Source organism: Psammomys obesus, unplaced genomic scaffold, assembly GCF_907164565.1.
Source record: "Psammomys obesus unplaced genomic scaffold, mPsaObe1.curated_primary_1811, whole genome shotgun sequence".
NCBI classification, from domain to species: domain Eukaryota; kingdom Metazoa; phylum Chordata; class Mammalia; order Rodentia; family Muridae; genus Psammomys; species Psammomys obesus.
Window position 1 is genome coordinate 7,706,191 of NW_026591711.1, and position 12,238 is coordinate 7,718,428.

At 38.7% G+C, this 12,238-nt stretch overlaps 1 protein-coding gene across 2 annotated transcripts in view; it reads left to right on the forward strand.

Annotated features, from left to right (window-relative positions):
- Avl9 (AVL9 cell migration associated) overlaps nucleotides 1-12,011 on the forward strand; it is a 51,973-nt gene extending 39,962 nt beyond the window's left edge. For both annotated transcript variants that reach the window (XM_055611801.1, XM_055611802.1), the window contains 3 exons: nucleotides 1,985-2,038; nucleotides 2,482-2,570; nucleotides 7,187-12,011. In XM_055611801.1, coding sequence (XP_055467776.1) covers nucleotides 1,985-2,038; nucleotides 2,482-2,570; nucleotides 7,187-7,302 — 259 coding nt within the window. In that variant the 3' untranslated portion in view covers nucleotides 7,303-12,011. The remainder of the gene's footprint in view (nucleotides 1-1,984; nucleotides 2,039-2,481; nucleotides 2,571-7,186) is intronic.
- The last annotated feature ends 227 nt before the right edge of the window (nucleotides 12,012-12,238 follow it).

Here is a 12,238-nt window from a genome sequence, read left to right on the forward strand (position 1 = left end):
TGTGTGTGTGTGTGTGTGTGTGTGTGTGTGTGTGTGTGTGTGTGTGTAAGCAATTAAAGAAATAGAGGCCATGAATTTGAGAGAGCAAGGCAAGTTATGTTGGAGGGGTTTGAGGGAGGAAAGGGGAATGTAATTATATTTTAATTTTAAAGGATAAAAAATGTTTTTATAAAAGGAGATAAAAATATTTTTATAAAAGACACTTAGGAAAACAGCAAAAGAGATTTTTTTTTACATTTTTAAAACAAAAAAGGGCAGTTAGAGTAGTAATTAGGCAGTGATGATAGTAAATTTTAAACATTTTCACCAGATTAAAAATGTATGATTGGGGGATACAAAGTGAATAAAGTGTAATTAATAAAAGTTTTAAAAAAATGAATGATGGTCTTCATTAATTATCAGGAAGTATAATTTGAAGCATTCCAAACTAATTACCTTGAGATCTGTCTGACACTTTTTAGCTTTTAGTGAGGAGCCCTCTAAAGTACTAAGCATCAGACACATCTTAACCCTGAAATTAGGCCTTTCTAGAAACAGGAAAAAATGACTGATTGGGGATGTTTTTGATTTCCCAGTGTTTGATACTGAACTCAGGGCTTTGAACATGTTAGGCAAGCGACACACCAGCTACAACCATGGTATGTTTGTATAATTTGTTAGATTAGACCTGCGTTCCATAAAAGAAAGAACTGTTCTGTGTGCTTACTTTGACCCAGAATGCTTGCTGTCGTATGTAAAAACCAGCATTTTCTAAGTAGCCGTTTCTCTTCCTTTGTGGCACTGGACAGAGGGACCCTGCGTATAAGACAGTTCTTGTCTATTGACCTGTCTTACAGTCGTAACTGTGCTTAAGTCTGTTGTATTAAATTAGTATTTACCATTGATATATCTTTTAGTAATGCTGCTGTTAATCCTTAACAGCTGTATACCCAAATCACCACACAGAGACTAGGATTTATTTAGTTAACCTAGAACACAATGCTAGCAATAGTTACTCCATCCTAAACCTCCAAGCCACATGGTTTCCTACCATTCAAATTATACCATTTATACTTGATTTTCGTGATATCTTAGGTCTAGTCCGTCCCTCCACCTCCATCTCGTTCCAAGACCTCTCCTCCAGCTTCTGCTCTCCCTGATTTTCTCTTCTCTCTCCTCCTCTTCTCTCTCCTCCTCCTCTCCTCTGGCTCCTCCCCTCTCCCTCCTACTCCTCCCTCTCCATTGCTCAAGATTGTGGCTGGTTGTTTTATTTTGGCATGTTTACACAAAGTTGAGACAGGTGATGCTTAGAATAAGTATCATAATGTAATGTCTGGATTGAAACCAGAGAGTGGGGAAGAGAAATCAGCATTTGAATGAACAAGGGTAAGGTGTATACATTCCAAAAGAACATTATACCAACATAAGTCATAGATTTGGTTTGGTTTGATTTTAATAAATATTTTTTTCTTTGGTGTAGGAAATTCTTAGAAAACTATATTACCATTTTAAGTTCTGCATTTTGAGTTGCTTTTCTAATAAACTACAGATTTTGCTGATTCAGTAGCAAATTTTCACAGACAATGGCACACACATACAGGGTGACCAGGATTAAGGTAGAATCAGGAATGTATCCTAAATCAGTTACTCACGTAATTTCTTGGTGTGTTTTTTTAAGTCTGGGTGATTTTTGGTCCCTACCCCAGATGAAGTAATTCCTGTATCAGGGTAGTGTTAGCACCTCCATTCCCTGGCACACATGTGTCTGCTTCTAACCACATTAACCACATTCATTCATTGTACAAGGAAAGAAGATAGAACTCAAAACTATTGAGTCACTTCTTCTAGAGTTCATATTCGGAATGATACACAGGTCCCCACTGTCAGTGTCAGAGCACTGTCCATTTGTGTCTTCCAAAAGGTTTACTAACAGTTCATGTAACTGCTCTTTGTAGGTTTTTTTTGATGATGTATTCATAGTCTAAACTTAAGCTTTGTTTTACAGCCATCCTTTTCAAGGCCAGTACTCGGTGTCAGACATGAAACTCAGATTCTCACAGTGAGTACTTAGAGAATATAAGGGAAAATTATTCTGTCTGAATGTATGCTGTACGTTGCCAATTGGGTATTTTGTTTATCTACTTATGGACTTATTTTTCAAATAGTAACCCAGTGTGTATAGCGTTCTGTAGTTCAACACTATGTATTTCAAAATGAAAACACTCTGTCCATATTCAGTAATACGAAATAATAGGCAGACTTGCCATTCTTATATTGATGACATCCTCTCAGCAAACCATATCTGTCAAGGAGATTTAACCACGAATCTTTATGTTCTTAACTTTCACTCACTTCCCTGTTCTTTTAGTACATTCTGAAATTTATTCAGAATAATTTTACCTTTTATTTTTTTCAATACTAATTTCAGATGATAATACAGTAGTTTGGTTGTGGGTGTTCCTAAACATTTGAGATTTTTTAAAATTGTATTTCTTTTCTTAGTTCTGTTCAGAACAGTGAACGTGGCAAAAAAATTGGCAATGTCATGGTCACGACCAGCCGGAATGTGGTACAAACAGGAAAAGCCGTCGGTAAGGCACACCCTCAGCAGGAGCAGCTTGTCATATGTATTCGTTTTCTGACTTCAGTGTGGAGTTCACTAAAATACAGTTATAGAGATTTATGGATCACGTAATATCACAAAAGGGCTTTTGAAAGTTTTCAGTCTTAAAAATAAGAAAGGAATTTGTAAATAAGTAGAGGAGTAAAAAGAGACACCATAGATAACCAGTGTTAGGAGTGAAAGTAGTGACACCACTATAGACTCAGAGGAACTAAAAAGCCAAAGGAAGCTTATGAATAATTTTCTGTCAACAGACTTGACAACATAGATGGACATCTTGTTTGAAAAACACTAATAAGGAATTTAAAATCAATAGCTCTTGATCTGCTAAAGAAATTAAAACCTGGTGCAAAGTTTATAATTTGATCTACATCCATGTTGGCTTTACTTTTCAATTCTCTTCTCTTCTTTCTCTTCTTCCTCCTTTCTCTTCCCCCTCACTTTCTTCTTCTCTTCTCTTCGACGCTTCCCTCTTTTTTTTTGTCAAGACAGGGTCTCACTTTGTAGCCCAGATTGCCTCAAATTCTGGACCTTTCTGAGCATCCCAGCATCCCAGGTGCTGAGATTACAAGCTTCTCTTTGAAATTTTATTAGATATTTAAGGAAGAAATAACATAAATTATATATAAACCTTTTAGAAAGTAGTGAATGAAGTAATACTTTCCAACTCATTTTAGGAGCCAGTATTAAACCAAATACCCAAAGCTAGATAAATCATAGTATATACATATATTCTTCTCCACCCAGCATTATTCCATGTCAAGTCTGATTAAATTCTTTATTTCTTCTTCTCCCTCTTCTTTTTTTTTTTTTTTTTTTTTGTGTGTGTGTGTGGAGGGGGGGGTTGGTGGGTTGATGGTTGTTTGGGTCTCACTCAGTGGTCCCAGCTACTCTGGAACTTGTATACCAGTCTGGCCTTGAACTCAAAAGAGATCTGCCTGCCTCTGCCTCCCAAGTACTAAAATATAGGTGTGCAACACCATATCCAGATCCTCTGTTCTGTATTTTTAACTTGTTATTTTGATATAGTTTCAAACCTAGAAGTTATATTAGTTACTTTTCTCATCACTTAGACCATATCCAACAGAAGCGACTGAAGGGAGAACATTGCTTTGGCTTGTGGTTTTAAGGGGTACAGTTCATCAGATCAGCAGAGTCATGATGGAACTGATAACAGTGTGAGCCTTTGGCTGCTGCCCCTTACATCCTAGTAGACCAGGAAATAGAGAGCTGGAGCTGGAGCTTGAAAGAGATACAACCTAGAGACCCCCACCCAAGATTACATTTCTGTTAGATCACAGGTCTAAAAATCCATAACCTCTCAAAAGCAGTACAACCATGCAGGGTTGAACTGTTCACCCCCATGGGTGAGCCCATGGGGGACACCCATGGGGACATTAATGTTTGAACCATAACAGAAGTAACTGTTAACTAACCCATATTAAACAAAACTTAAAAGCTCCAATATAAGAATGCCTCATAGTGGTCTTGATAGCTAACACTCCTTACACCTGTAGGAAGATGGTGTTAGGACTCTCTGGACTCATTTTAAAATACATAGAACACATAGCCCTACCTCTAGGTTCATTTTATTGCCAGAGGAATGGAATTTGATATATAAGCATTTATTTTTGTATGGTTATACATTTGATTTTCTCTGGATTCTTTCTATTTATTTTGTTTTTTTATGGTTTTGAATTCTTTTAATGGAAAAAATTTAACTTCATTGAAGACAGATGAATCATTACAGTAGTGTTCCCCCTATCCAAAAAAGAGATCTGTTCTAAGAATCACAGTGAATACTCAAAAACATGGACATGCCATGGTTTTCTTTATATATCCAACCTGTGGTAAAACATTAAAATATAAATTAACCACAAAAATTAACAGCTGTAATAGTTATAACAGTGTGTTTTAGTAAAAGTAATATGAATATATTATGTCACTCAAATTACTTTCACTTTTTCATTTAAAAAAAAAAATCACTGTATAGCTCTTCTTTGGCATGTTCAAATTGTCAGCTCCACTGCCCTTGCCCTTAGGGCTACTGGAATGTAGACACTGCGATACCAGCCATCTTATGGCTATATATTGCTGTGATAAGTATGACCAAAAGCAACTTGGAGTTGAGGGGGTTTATTTGCCTTACATGTTCTAGGACATAGTCCATTGAGAGAAGCCAAGGCAGGAATTGAAGCCAAGACCATGGGAGGAACACTGCTTACTGGCTTGTACGGTGCCTTGCTCAGCCTGCTTAAACCATCAGGACCACTTGCCTAGGGTGGTACTACCCGCAGTGGGCTGGGCCCTCCTGCACCAATCATTAAGCAAGAAAATGCCCTATAGATTTGCCTGCAGTTTCTGTTAGTTTCATTTTCATTTGCCCTTCTGGGGAACCCCAGGCTTCTGCCTGGTTGTGCTCAAGAAAAGTTAAGCAGTGCTGCGCAGGACCCGGGAGCATTTGGAAAAGGCAGTTAGGGGTGCTGCGAATAGTGTTGCCTTCCAACGGTTTACCACCCCATTTTAAGCATCTGTAAAACGGAGCCTGTGTTAATAACTGGCTCAGGGCTAAGCAGGTGACCAAACCAGGCTCGTGCCCGTGGGTTGCCCTCATCAGTATGGGACCTGGACTGCAGTCACTTCTCCTTACTGTTTCCAGATAAACAGCGCTGCCCCTTCTCTGCTGTTTCCCACCATCACCTCCGATCTCAAGTTATGACAGAGAAGGGTGTGGAGAATATTCACCAATGCCAGCAGTTTTGATGAAGGTCACCTTCCAGGGACTAGAGTGACTTATCCAAAACCTGGAGGTTCCTCCCATCCCAGGGCGTCCCTGCATGAGTAGAAGACTCCTTACTCTTCAGATGCCACTGAGTGACTCTGTGGCTCAGGGGACATATACAGCCAGCTCAGAAGGCCATGAGCATACAGAAGTACAGAGTCTCACTTTCTATTTCTTTTCTAGATAGATTCCCATTAGCCTCCCATCACCCTGGTCCCAAGCCATTTCCCAGAATGGCTTTGGGCTTTTCTGCCTTTAAAAAAAATAATAAAAAATTCTTTCCTCCTGAACATCTCATTCATAATACCCCAAGTTTACTGTGTTCTTACTCTGGGCTGGACACGGTGTTGAAAAAACTTTAAAGGCATCCTTAATGTCATCATTATTGTTGTTGATATTTTGAAGTGCTGCCCAACTCTGAGCTGTATTCACAGCCTGTTCTGGTTTTAAGATAGAGTCCCCTTATGTAGTTTAGGCCTTGATGTCCCATTCTCCCAAATTTAGTGCAAGCCTGTAACTAGTAGCACGGTTTCTATTTCACGCTGAGGCTTAGGGAGTTTACCTTGCCATGCAACACAGTCCCTCCCCCCACCAAAAAAAACAGATTCCTTCTTTATAGATATGTCTAGGCTTGTGTCAAGTTAACAAAAACCAGCAACCAGCACACTATGGGAGTCAGTCTGATAACCAGGTGTCTACCAAGCGACTAGAAGGCAGGAATGTAAGCATGCATACATTAGACAAAAGGAGATATGAGGAGAAACAGCTGGAAAGTGTGATGGGCCATCACTACTTAGAATAGCCTAAAATTTAAAATTTACAAATGATTTATTTCTAAAATATCTCATTGAACTCTTTACTACCTGAATATTATTCAGATGATAGGGAACTCAAATGCAGGAAATGATACCACAGATAGGAGGACAGCTACATGCTGCTGATTAAATCACACACAAATCTCTTCACTCCTTTCTATAATAGGAGTTACTAAAGTAATTTCACATTCACAGCAACTTCAGAGATAATATTCTTTAATACAACAAAGACTTGAGGCCTGCAAGGCTCTAATACTTCTTTGTTTGATGCAACAGTTTTAGATTCTCTTCCAGTATGTTACTATTCTTCTAGAGTAAGTAAGTAGTTACTCCACATTTAAGGTACAGAGAACTTGTCTGTGTGTTTGTGTGTGTCTGTGTGTATGTGTTTTCTGACTGTCAGTCTGTCTACCTGCCTGCATGTGTATGGTTATGTCTAGTTTGTGTGGTGCCCATGGAGGCCAGAGGCGTTGGATCTCCGGAAGTTGGAATTCAAAGCAGTTGTGAGTCTCTTGATATCGGTGCTAGGAACTGAACTTGGAAGAACAGTAAACAATCTTAATTCCTGAGGCATCTCTCCAGCTGAATATTTGACCTTTTAAGCTATCCAGATAATTTTGATCTGCAGTCAGAGTTGCTAGTGCTATGGCTGTAAAATTGTGTTATTAACCCCCAGAGAAAGCCTAGTATGAGCTCCTATGGTAATACATTACTAAGTTTCCTTTAAGATATTCCCATGAAAAGAGATTATTTTGAATTAAAACTTTGGTGTTTGTCTTAGTAACTAACTATATCATTTTGCTATGTTTCAGTGGGTTAACCTTATTCATGTTTGTTGGGTTTTCATTATCTAACAAAATATTAAATACAGACTGGAGATGTGGTTTCTTAATAAAGGATCTGTCTAAGATCTAGTTTTAGCATGCAAAAAAATTTAACCTTTTATTAAGCGTATACATATTTCTTTTGCTTTCCTTTTTCACACAGGCCAATCAGTCGGAGGAGCTTTTTCCAGTGCAAAGACAGCTATGTCTTCATGGCTATCTACTTTTACCACATCTACCCCTCAGAGTCTTCCTGAGCCACCCAACGGGAAGCCCTGAGTCCAGAGGCAGAAGCTGCTTTGTTGTCTAAGGTGTAATGCTCCCTCCCCATCTGCTGCTCACAGGGTCTCCTCCTCTGTTCATGGGTCCATACCCAGGGACCAAGATGAGAAACTGTTTACATGGACGGTTGCACTCTGTCGAAATGAATGTTGCAGGATGCTGAACAGATGAAATCACAACCGTAGCAAAAATAGTTTTCCAGGTTGGGGGTTAAATTAACTACTTTTACTTCGTTCTGAGCCTAATTAATGTACAGTGAACCTAGTGAATTTTAAGTTCTGCGATTGTACATTTGTTTACTTAGAAGAATTTTTACATATGTATATTTTGTTCTATTTTGCTGTTTAAATATTTAGATGGTTATTGTAATTTATAATGACTAAAATTAAGTTATATTGCTATTTTACTTTCTCTGAAGTTAGCCCTAAAATGTACTTGTAAGTGTAGGGACTATGCATTTCAGCCTATATTACCTTGCTGAGTTCTAGGGTGAACTTGTATGGGGGGGAGGGTTGGAGGGGACTGTCTACCCACTAAACATATTTACCAGCTCATTTCTTCCCAGAGCTGTGAAAGTCAAGAGGGAAAAGCTCTGAGGATAAGATATCATTTTAGATGATTTTCTTCCTGACAAAGTTGTTGTGAAGCAGCAAAGATGCCACTGTGCTTCCCTCCTACTGTCAGTGAACATGCAGGGAAACAGCAGTGGTGGCTCAGCAGCACTGAAGGGCTGGCACATGTCTGTAGAGCGGTACCTTAATGACCCACATGCTAGTTTGAGCAACTCCAGTTATGTTGTAGTCTTAGCACTTTGTTATCTAAAATGTGTGCCTTGTTTCTTCATGTGAATGGTTGTCCATTGGATCAGCATAGATCTTTCTCTTAGTCTTATTCTGCATTGAGCCTTTCAGAAGCACTTGGCCTTCCTACTTCCCTGACTGGCAACCCTCCTTTAGTCAGTTCTGCTACCTTCTAAAGAAAAACAGTGACCAGTAAAGGTTAAATATAAGCCACATCTTAGCTTACATTTAGAAAACCAAGAAGTGGGCTATGGAGATGATTTCATGAGGGAAAGTGCTTACTGAGCAAGCCTGAAAAGCTGAGTTCAGGTCCTGAAACCCACATAAAAAGCCACATCTGTAATCCCAGTGTTCCTACAGTGAGATGGGAGACAGAGTCAGGAGAATCTTCTAGAAGCTCATGAGCCAGCTAGCTTCAAATGTGCAGTGAATTGGCAAAAAGAAGAGAGAGCCTGCCTCAAAACAAGGTGGAAGGCAAGAATCAACTCTTGAAAATTACCCTCTGACCTCCTTGTGTCATGCACATACTTTTATTCACATACACACACACACACACACACACACACACACACACCTCTAATGAAAGAACAGTACGAAGCAAGATAATGAACTCACACCCATCTCATGAGTCACTTGTTTGGTAAAGTACAACTGGTTTCATGTTACCACAGGCATGAATTTTCCAGCCTCTCATTTGTGCATAGCTGGGTTCATGTGTTTGTGATGTATAACTGCCATTTGCTTTTCAAGGGATCCTGAATGGGTGTTCTCAGGGAGTACTAATGTCTTCAGTAACAGAAGGCATGTGGAATAACCATTGTATCTACCTACATATGATTTAACAAGCATTGGGAAAATAAGCGGTCTAATTAAGGACATTGATTATATTTCATTTACCCTTATGAGATGCCCTAAGGACTATGAAAAGAACATAGGGCATAACCTAATATTTTTAAAACTTTGCAATTTGGATTTTCACAGAAAACCACAATATAGAAACTACTCCAACTGAGCGTAATAACTGGAGAGGATCCAGTGATAACAAATTAATTGGTTAATGGGAGACCACCATTAATTTGCTTCAGCCAGGGAGTATTTGAAAAGAGAAGAAAGTAAAGCCACACAAAACTGTAAAAGGCACTTTAATCAATATTATGCTGAGACTATTGTTAATTCATTCTTAGCTGTCATTCCATGTGGATGCAGCATGGTGATACAGCCATGGTAGTTGACATTGTTAGGAGCCCTGCCTGGGTTACCCAGTAAGATAATGGTTTGTTCTTTAGTTTATACCAGGCTTGTAGGCCTTGGGGAAATGTCTGCTGACACTTAAACAGAAGCAATGCAGTACTCACCTTGAAGTATACTTGGGAAAAAAAGTTGGACGAAAATTAACTCTGCTTTTGTATCACATTCCCTACTACAGTGTATATGGGTCCCCCTGCATAGGGTCTGACAGTCTTATCACATAGGTCTCTAAATTGCCAGCCTCCTGCTTCAATCTCAGTAGCTGGGTTTATAGAAGCACAGCACTATGCTAGGCCTGAGTGTATATTTTAAGTGAACCTTCACTTAATGTAATTAAAAATATAACTCTTAAAATGCTCACTTAACTATCTTTCAGCATAAAATAACTTACCTTGGAATATAAACATTTTAGAATGGTCAAAGACCATACACCTACTCCCTTTAGGTTTTGACTTTTCAAAGCCAAAGGCCATTTTGTTGTTGACAGGGCCACTGCAGCAGCCAGTGTAATGGAGAACAGAAGATACAGCCCTAGCCCAGTGAACCCACAAATCCCTTGTCTGCATTTTAGGCACCACTGAAAAGACTAACTCTGATAAGTAAATTCCCTCCAGTCACTGGCATGGTAACCCTTGAATCAATACCAGGCCTTTTGACTACTGCCAGCAGAGTTGTGGCTGTTGGAGACCACACTTTCTTCAGTGATTGCCAGTGCTTTTGTGTCTAAGAACTGTTTATAACTAGACCTGAGTGAGTGATAGTCAACCAACACTTGTCAGATTCAGAGGGTGCAGACATTAGTGGTAGCTGCACTGCTGTCCAGGTGGTTTTGAGGAAACCCTTTATGATCCTAGTGTAATGACAGTGACTCAGAATTAAAGCTGTGAGCCTGGACTAGATTAGTAGAAATTCTGAACCTGCATGTAATAGAGGTGTAGGACAATTGCATAGGTGTATCTGATTCATAACCAGTATGAATTGTCCATCCCTAAATCCATTTGTGACTCACTAGCTCACAAGCCTGAAATCAGTTCTCTCTTTTTGCATTAAGAAACAGTTGGCTTTATTTGCATAGCAAAGTAGAGCTCATGAAAGGACTTCCTCAGCGCTTCTCCTTTCCAAGTTTTGTACTAAGGAGTTACTGTTTTTTAGGATAGCTTTCTTTGGAAATTCAAGGAAAAAGCAAATTAGGAAAAACAAAAATGAGAAAGTATTACATGGTTGAGAAATGGGCGCTTAAAGTCTGAATGAGAGTATTTTGACATCAGTATTTATCTTACTAAAGGTATGAGGTTAAAAAGTTAGGATTGTAATTTGTTATTGGCATTTCTCATTTAAGTGATAACGTTCTTTATCACTTATAAAGGAGCTACAGTGTACAGAAAATGTGCTTAGACTCCTCATTAGTTATATTAGCAGGTTATATTGAAGCTATATATTCTATGGAGAAAATTTTATGGAAGTTAACCTCTTCCTCCCGTGGTGATAAGTTTGGAAGTCCTGCAGGCCAGCATCCTGATGTGTACCCACAGGCAGTGTCTGCTGTAACCTCCACAGAGGGCAGCCTGTTAGCATAGAAGCTACCAGCTCTGCCTGCACCAGCTTGTTAAAGTATTGGGGCATTGCTTGGGATTCCAGAAACAGCAACATTTCCACGCCCTGGTTCTTTAATGAGAAGTGGCCCAGGATTCATGGCTCTGCGCGCCATCTATTGGTAGCTTTAACTATGACAGAATGCTCCCCAAATCACTTGAAGATGACTATCATTCCTCATAACATAATGTGCCACTAGGACTTTCTCATTCCAAGTCTTCTGACTTCATTACTTTGGAATTGTTTTTCCATAGTTTCCAACATTCCACAAACTTTTTTTCAGAGACAAAGTAATGTGTGTCTTTATTTTTTTTTCATATGAAATAACTTCATAAAAATGACTTCCTATCTACGTTATGAAGAAGAAACTAGCTCCCTTGTATGGTATAACACTCTGAAATTAAAAGATTGTGCATGTGTAAGGGGTTGGATATATTTTATAAAACTCTAAAAACATTTGTATTTCTGTGCTGTTCAGAAATTTACCTTTTTACTTATACTAATTAAAGATACAGAAAACTATATATTTAAATCATGTAAATGGAACATAACTTAAGGGGGTTTCCAATCTTATTTTTCATCAGCTTCTCACACACATAGTATGCTGCTCAAGTTTCTTTTTTTGTGTATTATAAACATTTAAACATTTCAAGTCAGGTACTGAGCCAGAAAAGGTCATTGAAGTTTTCAGAAAACTGCTTAGAAAACATTTTATTTTCTTGAAATACTGTTATTTTATAGCTGAAAAAACAAGAGTAAGTACTACATGTTTCAGTCCACTTGATCATCAGCTTCTAAATTTAGGAAGCATTTGATTAATGACTTGGTGAAGGCACTTAATGGTTGGAAAATAGTTTTTAAGGAAGTTTAGCTATAGCACCTATTTTATCAGAGATTTGGCTTCTCTTTCCTAGCATTGTAGTTTGTGCCGGTTCATTTCTGTTGTCATTTTTAAAACATATCCAGGTTATAAATCATGTCTAATCATGCTGAACTGTAGAACTCCTATTGTAGCTTTATTTTAAGCAAAACCTGATAATAAAATCCTGTTTCTCTTGCACACGCTATTGATCTCCTAGAGTTATCTGTGTGCTGTCTGTAATTCCTGGCCTTCACAACTGGGCAACAGTGCACATAGGTGAGCCAAAGGACTTGATACCCAGCTTACCCTCCTCCAAACATTCCTTTTGATGGCACCCTAGTTTCTAACTGGAACCTCTGCAGGAAGAGCCCTGTATATTATCTGTGGAACTCTGAAGGCATGACGCTATGTAACTACTAAGCAGGTTTGT